The following is an 18,723-nucleotide window of genomic DNA, read 5'->3' on the forward strand; positions in this document are numbered from 1 at the left end:
ATGGCTGTGCTGCAGGCCTGGATCTGGTGACTTGGGCAAAGAGATGGTCCATCTGGGGCTCTCGAGATGGTGTGGACAGCTTCAGCCTGCCACAGCCAGCATGGCCAAATGGTCAGGAGAGCTGGGAGCTGCCATTTGCCAACATCTGGGCTATCCTTACTGTTCTGAGTGGGCTTGGGGAAACGAGAGTTGAGTAGCCATTTGGAATTGCTCCCCACAATCTGAATCGGGTCATGCAATACCCTAAAAGCGTGTTTCATATTATTAAAACCGGGTCATATATGCCCCTGTGACTTCTCTGTCTGTAGGCAAACTTTCCATACAAGAGTGCAAGCCTCTTGAGACTGGTTGCACCTACTTAGAATCAACATAGAGCTGTGGGGACACGTCAAGGCCGATTGGGTGAACTACAACCATTTAAACTGAATGTGATACGCTTCTTGTACATTGACATGCATGCTGCTGTTTCTGTGGAGCAATTGCAGGTCTGTTATCTTCCGCATTCTCCTGCTTTTTTAAATGGGTAATTCTGATGCCATTTCAAGTTAAGAAGCCCCAAAACAGCAGGAGGGGAGAGTGCTGTTCTGCTCACGTCCTGCTTGCATGATTCTGTAGGAACTTGGTTGGCCAACAGAATGGGCAGGAGAGAACTGGCTAGCAAATATTTCAGTATGAACTTTGAACCAATGTTTCAGTATGAACAATGAGTGGACTCTGCCTGCCACCGGCTCTTCCTACCGTCGATCTCCCATCCCATCCCTGATCCAATGGGCGCCACCCACCACTGCTGAAAGGATCCGTGTGCCTTTAACAGGCGAGCAGCAGGCAGCAATCCAACAGATGCAACTTTCCTTCCCAGCATGGAGATGTGGTGACAGGAGCTGATGGATGAGCCTTGCAGCTGTGGTTCTAAAGAGAAGCATGTGTGAATCTGTTGAATGAAAAAAAAAATTGTTTGTTTCAGGCGGGGGGGCGGGGGAGTCAGCTGGCTGTCCTACGAGAGCCTGCAATCTACAAAGAAGAAAAACTTGGTTTTGTCAGAAGTTCCACAGCTGCTGTGACCTTAAGCCTCATGTGGGTCTTTGAAGTTAATTAAGAGATCTGCTTCTACACGTTGGCTCTTCCTGGGTATGGCTGCCCTCCTGGTGCATCAGAGCAGTGTGCAGAACTCATCCCACACCCTCTCCGCCCACCCGCCTTGCTCTGCGTCATGGGCTGAATGATGGCACTCGTCCTCTTTGACTCTCGCATTTGGTGCAGAACCAGCGAGGCCATTTATCACCCCTCGTCTGCTGAAAAGTCTGAATAATCTTATGTGGATTCAATCTTTGTCAATTAGATCAGAGAACATTGCATAAAACGGATTTAAATCTGCTCTCTTCCCCGGCTGCATTAATCATTAAGCTGCCACCAAATTGCCACACTTTTCTCTCGCTTGCTCTGTGGCAGGATGTGTGCCTGCCCTCCAAAGAGCTTTTGGAGAGGGGCTTTAATCATTTCTTTGCAACATAGCGCCAAAGGTTTTGACTTAGTAATAAATCTTCGTTATCCCCCACAAAGATTTTTATTTAAAAAAACAACCCAACCCTGACCCAATTGCTACAAGATGGAGAAAAGTCTGCAGGTCCAAGCTAACCCTCTTTTCGCAATAGTCTATGTAGAAAGAAAATGCCATGCCTTGCTGTCATTGCCAAGGGGAGCGGGGCAGCTCCAGTTTGCACTACTTCCCAAGCAAACCACAACTCTTCCCTGCAAGGGCCCATAGCTCAGTGATAGAGAATCTGCTTCACATGCAGAAGGTCCCATGTTCAATCCCCAGGTGGGGCTAGGAGGGTTCCTTGTCTCGGCCCCGTAGAAAACTGCTGCCAGTCAGTGTAGACAATACTGAGGTAGGTGGACCAATGATCTGACTCAGTATAAGACAGCTCCCTATGTTCACACTTTGGCGAGAATTGCAGAAGGCACCATTGGCCAGTCTCTGCACAACAGCCCTTAAAAACATGGGCCCAACCCACACCCCCTGCCCAGCCAATTGATTCTTAATGTGGGGAGGAATATCCAGTCAAAAAGAGCAAAGTGTGAGGCCTCTGGTGGTCAACTTAATGGAACGTTTACTAGGAGGAACCTTAGGTAAAGGTAAAGGGGCCCCTGACCATCAGGTCCAGTTGTGTCCGACTCTGGGGTTGCGGCGCTCATCTCGCTCTATAGGCCGAGGGAGCTGGCGTTTGTCCGCAGACAGCTTCCAGGTCATGTGGCCAGCATGACAAAGCTGCTTCTGGCGAACCAGAGCAGCACACGGAAACGCCATTTACCTTCCCGCTATTTATCTACTTGCACTTTGACGTCCTTTCGAACTGCTAGGTGGGCAGGAGCTGGGACTGAGCAATGGGAGCTCACCCCGTTGCAGGGATTCGAACCACCGACTTCTGATCAGCAAGCCCTAGACTCTGTGGTTTAACCCACAGCGCCACCTGGGAGGAACCTTAAACCCTACTTAAACATGTCTGCTACAGTGCTCGTGCCTTTGTGGAATTGCTGTCTCTGTGCCCAATATGGACTCGGCACCAAATACAGTGTCATGGAAGACCCAGTACTACCTACCATCTTGTACTGACTCCACTCCAAATTCCAGGGAGCGAGGCAGAACAGAGTCTGAGTTAGCAGCTTGGGGTGGTGACTTTCAATTCTAACCCCCTCCCTTAAAAAAGCGATAGTCTTTACTCACTTCACTTCATTTCCATGTTTGAAGGGTAGTGGGCAGGGTAGCTAATGGGAGGCGGAGCCTAATTGTTCTGGGATGGAGAGAAAGATTGTTCATGGGTGATATAAGGCCGAGTTAACACATTCTTTAAGTGTTGCATATTGTTATTTATACTGTATGATTTTGGTGTTCCAGCTATTGATTTCCCTGTTATTTTTCTTTGCAACCTAATGTCATTGTGGAAAGAATTGCTTTCTTTAATAAACTGGGTGTTTGATACTTACAGGCAAAGAGCTTGTGTTGTTTGGTTGAGAGGGAAATCTTTCCTTTCTTGCCAGAGGCAGTGAGAGGTTTTGTGCTGTTCTTTGTATATAAGACATTGCAGATGAAGGATAATGGGACTCCTACCTTCCTTTGTTTCTCAGGATGGATGTGAGACAACAGTGATAATATCATGGACTGAAGACAGATAGTGATTTTTAAGAAAGGACCCCCCTCAGCCCTATCATGCTTTGATCACAGTCCTGCTAGTCGTATGCTGCCTTGCAATTTATCCGTGAAGCATGAACATGTGAGATCATCTGAGATCCGCAGGAACATGAAAGCTAGTAAGATCCTGGAAATACCGTATGTCACAAGTGGGCCAGGTGGGTTTTATCTGCAGAAACCTGCCATGTACAGAAAAGGCACTGAGATTTGGCCCTGAAATTCTCTGTGGGACTTTTGTGTACAGTGGTACCTCGGTTTATGAACACAATTGGTTCCGGAAGTCTGTTCATGAACTGAAGCGTTCATAAACTGAAGCGAACTTTCCCATTGAAAGTAATGGAAAGTGGATTAATCTGTTCCAGACGGTCCGCAAAGTACTTAAACTGAAGCGTTCATAAACTGAAGCGAACTTTCCCATTGAAAGTAATGGAAAGTGGATTAATCCGTTCCAGACGGGTCCGCGGAGTACTCAACCTGAAGCGTACTTAACCCGAAGCATGGGTGTAATTGGTTCTGGAAGTCTGTTCATAAACTGAAGCGAACTTTCCCATTGAAAATAATGGAAAGTGAATTAATCCATTCCAGATGGGTCCGCGGCGTTCGTAAACCGAAAATTCGTAAACCGAGGTGTTCATAAACCGAGGTTCCACTGTATCTGCCTTGTGATGAGATAGTTCCCATCTCTCTACTAGAGAACACAAAGATTGTGATGTGTGGGCCCCCGGCAATATTTTTTTAAAAAAGTTCTAGTTACAGGTAGGTAGCCGTGTTGGTCCGAGTTGAAGCAAAATAAAAAAATTCCTTCAGTAGCACCTTAAAGACCAACTAAGTTTTTTATTTTGGTATGAGCTTTCGTGTGGTATCTGAAGAAGTGTGCATGCACACGAAAGCTCATACCAAAATAAAAACTTAGTTGCTACTGAAGGAATTTTTTTTAAAAAAGTTTACTAGACAAACAACCTTAAATATGTGCCTTTGAAATCCCCTTTTATTGAAACTTATTTCCTCCTATTGCACCATTTCTCTTGAGGATGGGATGAGGGGGGGCATTGCTGTATGCCCTAGATGTTTGTCCTTGTTGCACAGAAGTGAAGATGGCGTACAGCTTAGCACTATAGCAGGTGTTTCAGACTTGTGTTTCACAGAGAATGCCACCTAAAGCTAGCGCCATTCCTTTCCTTTCACAAATGGATATTCAGAGGAGGCATAATTTGGTGTGGCTCCCTCCCTGCAAAACATCCACATAATTCAAAAGGAAAAAATGTTAGCTGAAACAGATGGGTCTCGGCTACTTTTCACAAATAGGTGCACAGCAGGTATTGATGTGGCCTTGCCCACAGCTAATACCACCCACCAAAGTGAGTTGGGTAAAACCATTAACCTTCGCCCTAAAATACTGTGTTTTGCAAACTGAGGGCTTGTGCATCCATGCCTGGAAAGCATAGGTCTGAGAGGTTTTCTGCTTGCCCCATGCTTTCTAGTCATGGCTCTGAGAGGTTTTGTATCTGCCCTGCAGGTTTCCCTGAGAAAACACACTCTTTGCTGCTGAATTGGACCAAACAGCAATCCATGGAAAACAATCATTTGGTCCGATTCAGTGGTGAACAGCAGGTTCCCCCCAGGGAAAATAGCTGGGCAAATAGAGGTGTTTGTTTGTTTGTCAGTGAGTGATTTTGTATCATTTTACAAAATTTTGTGCCATGCTTGGCTTACCGGCATGAGGCACTATTTTTTTATTTTTTTTATTTGCCTACTTTTCAGAAGAAATTCAAGGCAGCTAATGCTACAGTGTCGGGGGAGAGACTGATCTGCATTTCTCCTGATTTGCAGCCTGGGTGGCTAGCTATCATGTGCTCTGCAGTGTTTCTGTTCCTCTAGTATGCCATAAAGTTCTCAAGAAAAGGAAGGAAAAAATAGCTACTATGACATAGTGAGTGCTTTAAAATATTAAAGGGTAGATCCCCCCCCCCAAGATCTCCTCGTTTCATCTTGTAGCAATAAGCACCAAATCCTGCTCTACACATCATCAGAACTGCAGAAGAAACAAACTCTTACTTCTTGTAGCAGGCAGAGAAACAGGCTTCTTTATGGCTAGTCAGGTAGAAAACACAAGTGAAACTGAAAAGCAGAGCAAAGGAAAGTCCAAGGGGTGAAGTTTAACTCCAGCCCATAATGCAAAGTTATAATATTAAATGCTTCAAGGATTGTGCTACTATACAGCCTTGTCCACCTGTCCGCTCCGAAAAGCAACGGAAATCGCTTGTGCGCATGCGCAAGCATCATTTCTGGTGTACTTCCGGGTCGGAGGAGGCTTCTGCACACTCGCACAAGCTATTTCCGGCGCTTTCCAGGTCGGGAGTATGCCAGAAATAGCGTTTGTGCATGCGCATGCACAGCCGCACGCTCCCCCACCCTCCGGCCCACCACGCAATCGGCGCGGCGGGCATCCGGCCCAAAGCCGGGTAAGTTTGGGGACCCCTGTTATAGGGTGACTCTGATAATGAAAAATCCACCCGCAGCCAGGGAAAGTCCTGGATAAGCAGTCCAGGGGTGTGGAGCAGGGACAGATGAGGCTTTTGTTGTGCATTCACCCTGCTTCATTCACTGAATTTTTCAGAGGGCCCTATTCTTTTAAAAGCTGTCATTATTTTAATGGAGACTGTTATTGTCTACCGCATCAAAAATTACAAACCATTCCCTGTCCAAAAAATATCTGGGTAGAGGAAGCATGGTAATAGGAGTTGGTGGAGCATGGCATCAGGTGCAATGCCAACCAGTACTTGAGAAAAGGGGTTCAAGGTCCTTTTTCTCAGTAGGAAATAGGATCCACCACTTAAAAGCCTATGCTTTAGATTAGGCATAGGCAACCTTGGGTCACCAGATGTTTTGGAACTACAACTCCCATGATCCCTGACCACTGCCCCTGTTAACTAGGGATCATGGGAGTTGTAGTTCCAAAACATCTGGAGAGTCAAGGTTGCCTATGCCTGATCTGGAGGGCCAAGTTTGCCTATGCCTGCTCTAGATGGACCTACATCAGGGATGGAAAACCTATGACCCTCCAGAGGTTGTGAGACCACCACTCACACCATTCCTTACCGCTGACTGGGCTGATGGGATTTGGAGTTTAACAGCATCTGGAGGGCCAGATTCCCCATCTTGGCCTACATCATCCACTGGGTGACATGAGTTGCGTCTTTTTATGTGTTTTCAACCTCTCCTGTCCAAGAGCCCCACTCAAGTGAATATGAATTGTACAAGAGCCCAGCTGAGCTGACACTTGGATGGATATTCTCCCTGAGCCGTGTCCAAGGCGGAAACAAGCCCTGCAGTAGGTCTGGATGAGAAAACTCTTTCCCCCCTCCCTCCACTAAAAAGGGGACAATTTCATGTTACGACTCCAGGGTAACGAACAGTTCGAGCCCTAGTTTGAGTGACGAAGTGGAATCGGTGAAATTAAAAGCAGATCCTGTAGTAGTAGTAGCAGCATCAGCAGCGATACACAGCACTGTCAACAACACAGAAGTCCTAAAGTAGCGAAACTGTTGGATCACACTGGCTAACCAAGCATGCAGAGGGTTTGAACTGCCACCACACACCCTCCTACAGGGGGAGTCTTTTCCCTCCAGGCCTGCTTTAGGGGTGCCTTTTTTTCTTTGCACCATGCCTCAATTCTTTCAAAAAGGAATAAGCAAGTTTTAAGATTATATAAAGCATTGTGCAACTTATTACGCCTTCTCACCACCTTCTTTCAATTACTGGGAGCTTTACTCCAGCTTTAGAGCAAGGAACCATTCTTCCTCAGCGGACCACAAGTTGCGGCACATCTGGGTTTGTGGCTGAATACAGCTGGAACCAAGTAATTCTGCCTTCGTGCACAAAGGGATGCAGATGTTTTGCTCACACACTGAAAGAGCTCATTCATTATATTTTGTTATGAAGATGACTTGCAGGAGGGGAGATCCAAGTAGTTTGGGGTCAGGATACCTGAAGGATACCCACCCATATACTTTCCCAGTCCTGCCTAGTCAGGTGAGGCATGTGAATACTAGGGAGAGGGCCTTTTTTGCTGGTGGCACCTGTTGTGGAATGCTTTCCCATAGACTCTTGTCATAAAGATATTTTTGATGCCAGGATATATATATATATATATATATATATATATATATATATATATATATATATATATATATATATACACACCTCTTCCAGGTTAACAATTGAAATTTACTGTTTCCTTTGAACACTTTGGCCCTGACCCCACCCCCTCCACTGAGTTTTAGCTTTTCATTATTGTTTTCATTGATTTTATGTTTTGTGCTACCATTATTGTTGAGATAATAGCGTTTTCTGTTTATTGCTTTTGCTTGCTTTTTTATTTTCATTTTTAATTTGTGAACTAACCAGAAGACACAATGGATTGGATGTCTTGGTCTTCAAACATATACTTTGAGGTTTTACTTGCATAATTCCCCATGGCTAAAATGTGGAAACCAAACAAATATCCTTCATTTGGAAGGGAAGGCTTCCTCATCTATACCTGAAGCAGGTATATCCCATATATACTCTTTTATACCTAATGGGCTTATAGCCGTAATAAACTCTGAACTGAACCATATATACTGTCCCAGTCCTGGACCAGGACCCACAATGAAACTCTCAAAACATGAACCATTTTTACACTTTTTATTTTACATGTGGGTGGGTGTTTCTACAAACCGTAAAAACTCACGAGATTTGAAAATGCAAAACAAAAAAACGAGAGAGAGAGAGAGAATGATAATTCTATTACGCTTGGCATTGATGCTGACATGGTGAAAATCCACCCTTGGGTCTTCCCGACAGGCGTGGCTAAACTGTGGTCCTCCAGATGTTTCTGGGCTACAAAGACCATCATCCCTGACATGCTGGCTGAGGCTGATGGGAGTCGGGAGCCCAACAACACCTGGAAGGCCAAACATGCTGCAAGCCTTAAGCAATAACTCACTGGGTTTTTAAGAGCACTGTGCCAGGGATAAACGTGGCTGATTTTCCTGCCTTGGGAAGGACAGATGATTTGAGGAAGTCCATGGGCACAGAACTCTTAGAAGGTGCTGAGTACTATCTGCACATTGGTCTTCAGGCCAGTGACTTCCATGCAGAATACAGAAAGCTCACCCCTACCCTCAGATGAGCCTTCAGAACACACTGTAGGGACTATCTCAATTACTGAAGAAGTATTTACAGAGCTGAGCTGGCCATTTAATCTATGAGTATTCTTGAAGAAACCCTGAAAGCAGTTTTGGACGGGACAACTGCCGTGGCGAGTGGGATGAGAAGCTGCTCAGCCTCTCAAGATTTTATGGATGGGTAGAGTTGTTTGAAACCATTCAAATAACCAATACGAAGCTTTAGTATTCAGTTTTGTCTATTTTACGCCTCCCAGCTACATTTTCCCCATCCTCGGCCACCTTCTCCTGCTTCTTAACTTATACTGTACTCCTGCTACCGCAAGGTCAACACTTCAAAACTTCTACAAAACACTCAAATTAAGCATCAGCATGCAAACCGAGAAACGTAAGATACCTAAATTGCTATACACAATGCTGCAATGAGGTATTGTGAGGCAGAATCTGAAATATTGCGGTGCAAAGTTGTTGTTGTTTTTGTTTCCTTTGTGTAGGATATACAGGGTTTTTTTTATATTTTTGGTGCAGTGTGTGACTAGCCCTGGACATAATTCTCTCTCCCCCACCCTGCTCGGTGTGGGAACATATAGAAGAAATACAGACAGGAAAATGTCACCTTTGATCGCCAGCTGATGCCTGGCAAAGACAGTGAAACATCCTCATCTAGGACATAATCTAAACCCCGCTGAGGTCAGTGGATAGCCTCCCATTAGCGTCAATGGGCTTTTCGGACTCGGCCATTTCAAGAACACTTCTTAACCAAGAGGAAGGAAGACAGGAGCAGCGTTTCACAACCCATTCATTACTGACACTTCGGAAGCTGCGTCCACGTTGATGCCATTTCATTGGTAGGTATCTTTCAAACTTCACACCTACGTGGTATTGAGATGGAAGGGGAGGGATATCCAAGCCATTCCCATTTAAGGAGCTGGACGTCCTCTTCTCCATACCCTGTTTGGACAGTGTCAAGAGCACCATAGCAATTATTATTATTTTTTACTTGTTGAAACAGTGGGCAGATCAGTGCTGCAGCAGAAGTCCCCTTTAGTGCTTTGGTATGGTCTTCAACCCATTGCAGATCCAAACCAAGTGAAAGCAAAGGGCCAGGAAGCCAGTGCCCAGGACATCTCCCAGAGCAGTGAGGTAGGGGATGGAATAGTTGTCGGGATCCAAGCCCTTTCTCCAAAACAGCCGCACGAGAATGTCAGCCAGGTACAGCAGGATTGCCACCTGTAAGCGGGGGGGAGGGAACGACATGGTCATCAGCATGCAGATCTACCACAGTTCCATTTTGCTCAGAAGGGCTTCTGTTACTCAGGCACCGGAGTTGGCAACAACAGTGGGGCACAGAGGAACTTTAGATTCCATGGAGCACGGGAGCCTAGAGGGCAGGAATACTTAGGGCTGGGTCAAATTCTCCCCTCCACCCAGTTTTGCCACCACATTCACACGTGCTAAAGTGGAAGGATGAGGTCACAAAGTGTGGGGGGGGAGTGTGAATGCAAGTGGGCCAAAGGAAGTGTGCTCTGTCCACCCCTCTCCCTCTGGAAGCAGACTAGCAGGGCAGGAAGCAGCATTGCCTTCACCCGGCCTGGTTTCAGGACAAACACGAAGTCACTGCAGACTGCCATGCCCTTCCAACCTGCTACTGGTTTGTGGGTGGGTGGGGGCAGGTATGGCAGCTGCAACAGGGAAGACACAGGAGCCGTACTGATGTGCCACTCACAAGGGATGGCGTTTCTGTGCAGCACGCAGAGCAGGCCACAGGTTGCATGGGGTTGTCTGAAGAACAGTCCCAGTATACTTGTGTGTAGAGCAGGTACAGTGGTACCTCGACTTCCGAATGCCTCGACTTCCGAAGGTTTCGACTTCCGAAGTTCACTACCCCGGAAGTATTTCCGTCACGTGCGTGTTCTGCACATGCGCAGAAGCGGCGCACGCCGTCTGCACATGCGCAAAGCGCATAATTGCACTTTGCGCATGCACAAAATGGACGCTTCAACTTCCGAAGAGCGCCACAGAACGGATCGCCTTCGTAAGACGAGGTACTACTGTATCTACAACTTTTTCAGACCCAAGACCCACTTTTAGCCCATGCATGCCTTGGGGGACCCATCCCTCAAACTTTCCCCATCTATCTGCATGGGGGCAGTGATCCTGTTGTGACCCACTTTGAATCAGGCCCCGACCCACCAGCTGAAGACCAGCAGCACAGAAGGTCCTGCAGCACCAAGACACCAGTGCAACTGGGTGTCCCACTCACGCACAACTCCTACACACAAGGAGGCGCTCACAGAGCGATTTCTCTGTAGATGATTGTGGGCAATGTGCGGCTGCTGCAAGAAACTGTTGCCGGGTTGTGGATGGGGCTAAAATCACAGCACTGCTCTTCAGTCAGTGCATAAATGCTCTAAATGCAAGTTTTGCAGGATGAAGGCTATGGCAGCCCCTGGGTATGAAACCAGCACCTTCCTAAAGCAAACCAAACAGCTGTCAGCCTGAGCGGTGCCTGGACAGGTGATCAGGTGTGAAACATATCTATACCCCCTTGATCAGTTCCAGGATGGAAGAAAGGCATACACCCCCAAACTCCCCTTACTTCAAGCTATTATAGAGATTTTGACTCAACAATTCAAATATAATGGGAAAAGGAAGGTGCTTGACTGATATTTTTTCTTAGTGACATGGGGAAGGTGTGAAAGCAGCCTAAAGAGGGTAAGGTGTTGTAGCTGGAAATGGGGGGATTTAATCTGCCACCCTGCAGCATCTTACACTGATATCTCAATCAGTTTCCCCTAGAAATCTCCACTAAAAAGATACTGCGGCTTCCAAGCGGGTGCTGTAAATTTAGAAATCTAAAAGGGACTGGGATGAGGATGGTGGCCTGCAGTTTGTAAAAATCAGGGTCAGTCCCTGGTGCATTCATACATGTCATACAGTGGCTGATTGACATGGCAGAACCCAAACTTATACTAAAAGAAGAAGCCAAGTTTCTGGTTACCTGTAGAACAGCAGCCATCAGGTAGAAGGAGACAAAAGTGAAGGTGAGAGCCGTATGGCCTGCCTGAAAGAAATGAATGGTGTAGATGAACAGCAGATGCCCTGGGATCACTAGCAGGATCAAGACACGAGCAGATTTTGAATTTATTCCTGCAGAGGAGAAAAGGCAAATGACATCATAATTCTGGTTATACTGAGCGAATGCGAAATGGTCTGCTAGTAAGGAGCTGGTCCCAAATGGGAGATCCCCTATATATGCCCCTATATAATAAAATAATAATAATAATTAATAACAATTTATTATTTATACCCTGCCCATCTGGCTGAGTCTCCCCAGCCACTCTGGGCGGCTCCCAACAAAATATTAAAGACATGATAAAACATCAAACATGAAAAACTTCCCTAAACACGGCTGCCTTCACATGTCTTCTAAGAGTCAGATAGCTGTTTATTTCCTTGACATCTGCTGGGAGGGCGTTCCACAGGACGGGTGCCACTACCGAGAAGGCCCTCTGTCTGGTTCCCTGTAACCTCACTTCTCGCAATGAGGGAACCGCCAGAAGGCCCTCGGCGCTGGATCTCAGTGTCTGGGCTGAACGGTGGGTTTGCCATTGGTGTCCAAGTTTTAGCAGTGTGGGGCTGGATGTGTCTCTTTTCTGTTACTAACGGACGAGCACTTTCAGTGTTTTTTACTCTTCTGATGTGTACTTGATATTGAAGGCTTCTTTTGAAAAACAACAACCCTGAACATTGCTTTGGGACTTCTTTTATAGTAAGCAACAAATAAATACAACTATTATTATTATTATTATTATTAACAACAATAATTTGGGCTCGTGTAGAGTTCTCCCTGGGGGTTTAGAGTAGCTAGGCACCAGTACCTAGAAAGCAGATTACCTGAACTGAAGAAGGTGGTACATGGATTTGGCCAGTGGTGCCTCATCTTGTGTGGTAGGACTCCAGGCATGCTCCATAAGTGCAGAAATGTGGAGATGCGGCTGGCCTGGATAGCTACCAGATTTCCGCCGACACCTGCAAAGCAAAAAAAAAAAAGAGAGAGAGAGAGCAGAACACATCCTTTAAGCCTCAATAGCTGGGAGACACTGGGAGGATGGCGATCAGTCAATACTCATGCACTCCCACAGGTCTGGAAGCTAAGCAGAGGTCTGCCCTATAAGCTACCAAACAGCCTTATTGCCACTGGCTTATATTGCCTTCTCTAGCTCAATATCTTTTAGAGCAGGCGCCCCCAAACTTCGGCCCCCCAGATTTTTTGGACTACAATTCCCATCTTTCCCGACCACTGGTCCTGTTAGCTAGGGATCATGGGAGTTGTAGGCCAAAACATCTGGAGGGCCGCAGTCTGGGGATGCCTGCTTTATAGAGCATTGCTCACGAGCGGATGGTGAGGCAGGAAATGCTGCTGTCGCCTGATCAGCGGCGAAGCACTAGAATACCGACAGCACAACCACCAGATCAGTGCTATGGATGCTTCGTACAAGAAGAACTGCTTCTGTTGCTACTGGTGTTGCCCCAGAATTCTACCACCTGCCCGGCACAAGCACACCTGTACAGATCACAATGCCCTGCATGAGCTTTAAGCACAGCCAGCAGTGCCAACGCTCAGCTGCTAGAGGTGGGGAAGAGAGAGAGGAGCCAGGGTGGGGAACTCATAGTTCTCAAGATCATCTATCTCTGGCAGTTTGCATTTCTTAGTTCAGAAATTACTGATCTGGTGTAGCGATCTTTCCTATTCCCCTGCTCAGCGCCTGGAGGCCCCAGTCCTGCCACTCACCACCTGGCCCAGGGGGGGCCAAGGCCTATAAGAACTGCTGCTGCTACCAGCCAGGAGGACTCCCCTGCTCAGCGCCTGGAGGCCCCAGTCCTGCCACTCACCACCTGGCCTTGGCGGGGTCAAGGCCTATAAGAACTGCTGCTGCTGCTACCAGCCAGGAGGACTCCCCTGCTCAGCGCCTGGAGGCCCCAGTCCTGCCACTCACCACCTGGCCTGGGCGGGGCCAAGGCCTTTAAGAACTGCTGCTGCTACCAGCCAGGAGGACTCCCCTGCTCAGCGCCTGGAGGCCCCAGTCCTGCCACTCACCACCTGGCCTGGGCGGGGCCAAGGCCTTTAAGAACTGCTGCTGCTGCTACCAGCCAGGAGGACTCCCCTGCTCAGCGCCTGGAGGCCCCAGTCCTGCCACTCACCACCTGGCCTTGGCGGGGTCAAGGCCTATAAGAACTGCTGCTGCTGCTACCAGCCAGGAGGACTCCCCTGCTCAGCGCCTGGAGGCCCCAGTCCTGCCACTCACCACCTGGCCTTGGCGGGGTCAAGGCCTATAAGAACTGCTGCTGCTGCTACCAGCCAGGAGGACTCCCCTGCTCAGCGCCTGGAGGCCCCAGTCCTGCCACTCACCACCTGGCCTGGGCGGGGCCAAGGCCTTTAAGAACTGCTGCTGCTGCTACCAGCCAGGAGGACTCCCCTGCTCAGCGCCTGGAGGCCCCAGTCCTGCCACTCACCACCTGGCCTTGGCGGGGTCAAGGCCTATAAGAACTGCTGCTGCTGCTACCAGCCAGGAGGACTCCCCTGCTCAGCGCCTGGAGGCCCCAGTCCTGCCACTCACCACCTGGCCTGGGCGGGGTCAAGGCCTATAAGAACTGCTGCTGCTGCTACCAGCCAGGAGGACTCCCCTGCTCAGCGCCTGGAGGCCCCAGTCCTGCCACTCACCACCTGGCCTGGGCGGGGTCAAGGCCTATAAGAACTGCTGCTGCTGCTACCAGCCAGGAGGACTCCCCTGCTCAGCGCCTGGAGGCCCCAGTCCTGCCACTCACCACCTGGCCTGGGCGGGGCCAAGGCCTTTAAGAACTGCTGCTGCTACCAGCCAGGAGGACTCCCCTGCTCAGCGCCTGGAGGCCCCAGTCCTGCCACTCACCACCTGGCCTGGGCGGGGCCAAGGCCTATAAGAACTGCTGCTGCTGCTACCAGCCAGGAGGACTCCCCTGCTCAGCGCCTGGAGGCCCCAGTCCTGCCACTCACCACCTGGCCCAGGGCAGGGCCTGATGGGCTTTATAAAGGACTGTTGCCGCCGCTGCTGCTGGGCAGAGAGGGCTCCATTTTGTTTTGTTTTTTTGTTTAAATCCCTGTTATTTTTTACCTATGTTATTTTAAACTGTATTAAGGATGTATTCTTAGTTTTAGATTTTGATTTATGTCGAAATTGTTTTCTATTAGGTTGTGTATTTTTTGATGTGGTTTATGTATTGTTTGTGACTTTTGTAATTGTACTATTGCTGTATTGTTTTGATATTCGACTGGAAGCCGCCCAGAGTGGCTGGGGAGACTCAGCCAGATGGGCGGGGTACAAATAAAAAATTATTATTATTATTATTATTATTATTATTATTATTATTATTATTATTATTATACTTAATTCAAGAGGGTTCTGGAAGCTTCTCTGTGTGAAAGAAGCAAGCAGAAGAATAACCTCAGAAGGGTGATTCCTTCTGAGAAGCTGAGGACAGCTGGTTTAAACTGGTTCTGTTATCTCTTTCTGTCAAGGCCATGCTGACTATAATAGTGAGGCCAGAAGGAGCCTGGGTGTCTGTCTGTCTGTCTGTCTCTTTCTGGTGTGGTGTTTCGTATATAGTGTTAAGTTATTATCTTATGATAAGTTTGTAAGTTTAGGTTACGGCTGCTGCAACTGGATTTCTTATGGACAGTGCCAATCCTGAATGTATTGGATTTGTGACCATTACGCTCATTTGCCTTCAGTAGCAGTAAAGCTCTGCTGGAGGAAATACAATTGCCTCTACTCTTATTTTGGGGGAATCCTGCAACGCGTTTAAGTTTTTACTCTGCTAACTATACATTGGAATCTACTCTAGATCAATATTGAGTAGACAATCTCTACCAGGGGTCCCCAAACTTACCCGGCTTCGGGCCGGTTCCTCCAGCGCCGATCGCACAGTGGGCCGGAGGGTGGGGGAACGCGCTCCCATACGTGCAGGCACTCGTTTTTTCTGATGTGCCGCTGGAAATGGCTTCTGCGCATGCGCAGATGTCATTTCCGGTGCACTTCCGGGTCGGCACGGCACCAGAAATAGCTTGTGCGCGTGCGTATGGGAGCGTGTTCCCCCGCCCTCCGGCCCCGCGTGCGCACAAGCTATTTCTGACGTGGCAACGACCCTGAGATGGGCAACCGCGCCGTGGCGCGCCAGTAAGAGCGGGGGTCGGCGGGCGCCACACAATTGGCTCGCGTGGGCCACATCCAGCCCCTGGGTCATAGTTTGGGGGCCCCTGATCTCTGCTGTGGTTTTTCACAGAGAAATGGGAAGAAGCTACAGGGGCTGCAGCAACTGCTCTTACTGCCTTGAGGTCTCGGCAGACATTGTAAATCTTTCAGGGCACAGAGGCCTCCTCAAATTTCTAACTACCAGAAAAGGAATTGCAAAACTGCTGCATGAACTGTAACAGGGCTTCTCCTTTTGTTTCTCTTGCTTCAGATACATAACCAAATACTTCCAGTTCTGAGAGAGAAATATTTCCCTCCGTCCTTATCACGTACTGGATATCCGTGAGTTAAGATACCCAACACAGGTGCTCTGTAATACAACTTGTTTGACTCTTGTACATAGACAGGTTCTTTTATAACAAACAGCTAACAGGTGCTGCAGTGCTTAGCTGTGAAACCACCTGCAGTATACCTGCAACTGTGATAATTACGGTACCAGCAATTTTTTATTCCGACGAAAGGAACCATGGAATGAGAGGAAAAATTAAAAGTTCAGCACCATCAATCTAATTATAGTCTCCTCTGGATTTGGGCCACCTAGCATTCTGACAGGCTCTCGGCACGCTAGCTTATTTATTACTTGCGACAAAATTTCTATCCTGCAACTTCCTGCAACACCTGGAAGAGGTGTTCAAAGCAGAAAAGAAAAACAGAGTGAAAAACATATTACAATCAATTAAAATGCGATAGGACGGTAAACAATGCAGAGTGTTTGAACAGCATAACAAAGCTAAAACTGAGAGAAGCTGAATTAAAAACAGCCTCTAGGGGAAAAGACGGTGAAGCTGGAAGCCTTCAATTGTAGCTGGACTAAGACTCCCCCCAGGCCATTGCCAGGGACTCAAGTCGTAGCTCAACAACATCTTGAAGGACACAGATTCCTGCTCTAGGGCCTGACTCCATTTCCTTCTATACTGCGCCATCTCTTGAGGCACAATGTATAATACTACTAATTTCTGGCTGTCACTCAGGTGGAATCTACACACATGTAAAAAACCGTTCTGAAAATTCTTTTTTTTAAAAGCGTTTATAAAAATACATTGAATTTTCCATAAGGCTCACCATCGCCATCTAGTGTCACATTGTATGTTGCGCTTAAAACACACTTAAAACGTTTTATTTGCAGCTGTATAGCTGAGTCCATAAGCTTATGAGTAATTGAAAGGAGAAAGCCCCGAGTGAAGGTCTCCCTTTGGGGGGCTATTTTACAGCAACATTATGTCTTCAACCATCTCAGATTCTATGAAGCAATTGTCCTATGAACCTTTGGCAATAATGAGTCTCAAGGACATATCTGGCGCAGCAACTGCAGCGCTGGAAATCCAACAGCTGCTTTCAACCCCCCTTCTCAGAAACAAACAGAAGCAGAAGACTCTTAAGTTTTAAAAGCAAAGCATGGCAGAGCATTGTCACAATGTTTTTCTGGAGGCACTGTGTCAGGGTTTTTGCGACTACTCTTGAGTAACGACCCTCCACATGCTTGTCTTTCAGGAACTTTTATTGGTGCACATTATTTACAGTGAAGTGAGCTGCTGGTTTCATGTCTCATCAGTCCGAATCAGAATCCGGAACTGCCCCCTTTCGCGACCTGGACCAACCTAAGAGTCGCGGGACAGCGAACCTCCTCCCCTTTTTCCTCCTCCTTAATTCCGGTGTCGGGGGGAAAGGTCTCCGGTCCGTCTGAGTCCCATCCTCTCTTTCCCCCTCCCTCTCTTCCTGCATGAGGAGCAGTGGCTCGTGGATGTTGCCAGAGCTCTGGCACTCCCTCTCCGTCTCCTGACTTTCCCCTTCCGACCCTTCGCTTTCATTACTGCTGGGAGATGGGCTGCTCCTGATGAGGGGGGGCTGTTCCCTGTGAGTGAATCAGCTCTATGTAAGGCCTGGTAAAATGGCAAGACAAATGTTAACTTTCTGAAGTGGAAGGAGAAGTCACCTTTTGTGTTCAGCAGATAGAGGTTAGTTCTGTGGAAACCTGACAATGTCTTATATGTCTGGGATCTTCCACTCCTTGTAATGCTTCCTGATCCTGCCTATGTGGGCGCATTGATGGAGACAACAGTTCTTGGTAAAATCCTGTTCACATGAATGCTGTTCCTGAGTGGAGCAATCCCGTCCACGTCATTCTTGTGTTTTATTTCTTTGAAACATTTTTATATTTGCCTTATTTATATCCATATATTTAAATAAAGCTTAAAACCACATTTGTTCCAAACCCATTTTGTTTAATTTCCGTATCTCATGATGCAGTGCGGCACAACTAGTGCTATGCGGAAAGGGAAATTCCAGGACTATTCAATTCATTTCAATGGGTCTACCCTGAGTATGACTGACATTGGATCTCACCCTAGAAATCCAATAGAGTGGTACCTCAGGTTAAGTACTTAATTGGTTCCAGAAGTCCATACTTAACCTGAAGCAAACTTTCCCATTGAAAGTAATGGAAAGTGGATTACAGTAATCCGTTCCAGACGATGAAAAACACCCCGTAAAACAGCAATTTAACACGGATTTTACTGTCTAACGAGACCATTGATCCATAAAATGAAGACAATAATCAATGTACTGTACAGTGGTACCTCGGGTTAAGTACTTAATTGGTTCTGGGGTGCCATTTGCACCCCAAAAAGTACTTAATCCGAGTGCCAATAGCGCCGATAGAGCACTTCTGCGCATGCGCACATGGCAGAACCCTGAAGTAAACACTTCTGGATCAGCGGAGTACTTAAAGTCAAAGGACTCAAACTGAAGCATACTTAACCCAAGGTTGTTGTTGTTTAGTCGTTTAGTCGTGTCCGACTCTTCGTGACCCCATGGACCAGAGCACGCCAGGCACTCCTGTCTTGCACTGCCTCCCGCAGTTTGGTCAAACTCATGTTCGTAGCTTCGAGAACACTGTCCAACCATCTTGTCCTCTGTCGTCCCCTTCTCCTAGTGCCCTCAATCTTTCCCAACATCAGGGTCTTTTCCAAGGATTCTTCTCTTCTCATGAGGTGGCCAAAGTATTGGAGCCTCAGCTTCACGATCTGTCCTTCCAGGGAGCACTCAGGGCTGATTTCCTTAAGAATGGATAGGTTTG

The 18,723-nt window shown here is 47.5% G+C and overlaps 1 protein-coding gene across 4 annotated transcripts in view; it reads right to left on the bottom strand.

Moving 5' to 3' along the window:
* Positions 1 to 7,862: 7,862 nt before the first annotated feature.
* The window catches only part of SLC41A3 (solute carrier family 41 member 3), a 52,518-nt gene continuing 41,657 nt past the window's right edge, over positions 7,863 to 18,723 (bottom strand). For all 4 annotated transcript variants that reach the window (XM_035106485.3, XM_035106486.3, XM_035106487.3 and 1 more), the window contains 3 exons: positions 12,256 to 12,390; positions 11,360 to 11,508; positions 7,863 to 9,588 (listed from right to left, as the gene is read on the bottom strand). In XM_035106485.3, the coding sequence (XP_034962376.3) occupies positions 9,403 to 9,588; positions 11,360 to 11,508; positions 12,256 to 12,390 (470 nt within the window). In that variant the 3' untranslated portion in view covers positions 7,863 to 9,402. The remainder of the gene's footprint in view (positions 9,589 to 11,359; positions 11,509 to 12,255; positions 12,391 to 18,723) is intronic.

Source organism: Zootoca vivipara, chromosome 2 (genome assembly GCF_965207765.1).
Source record: "Zootoca vivipara chromosome 2, rZooViv2.hap1.1, whole genome shotgun sequence".
NCBI lineage: Eukaryota > Metazoa > Chordata > Lepidosauria > Squamata > Lacertidae > Zootoca > Zootoca vivipara.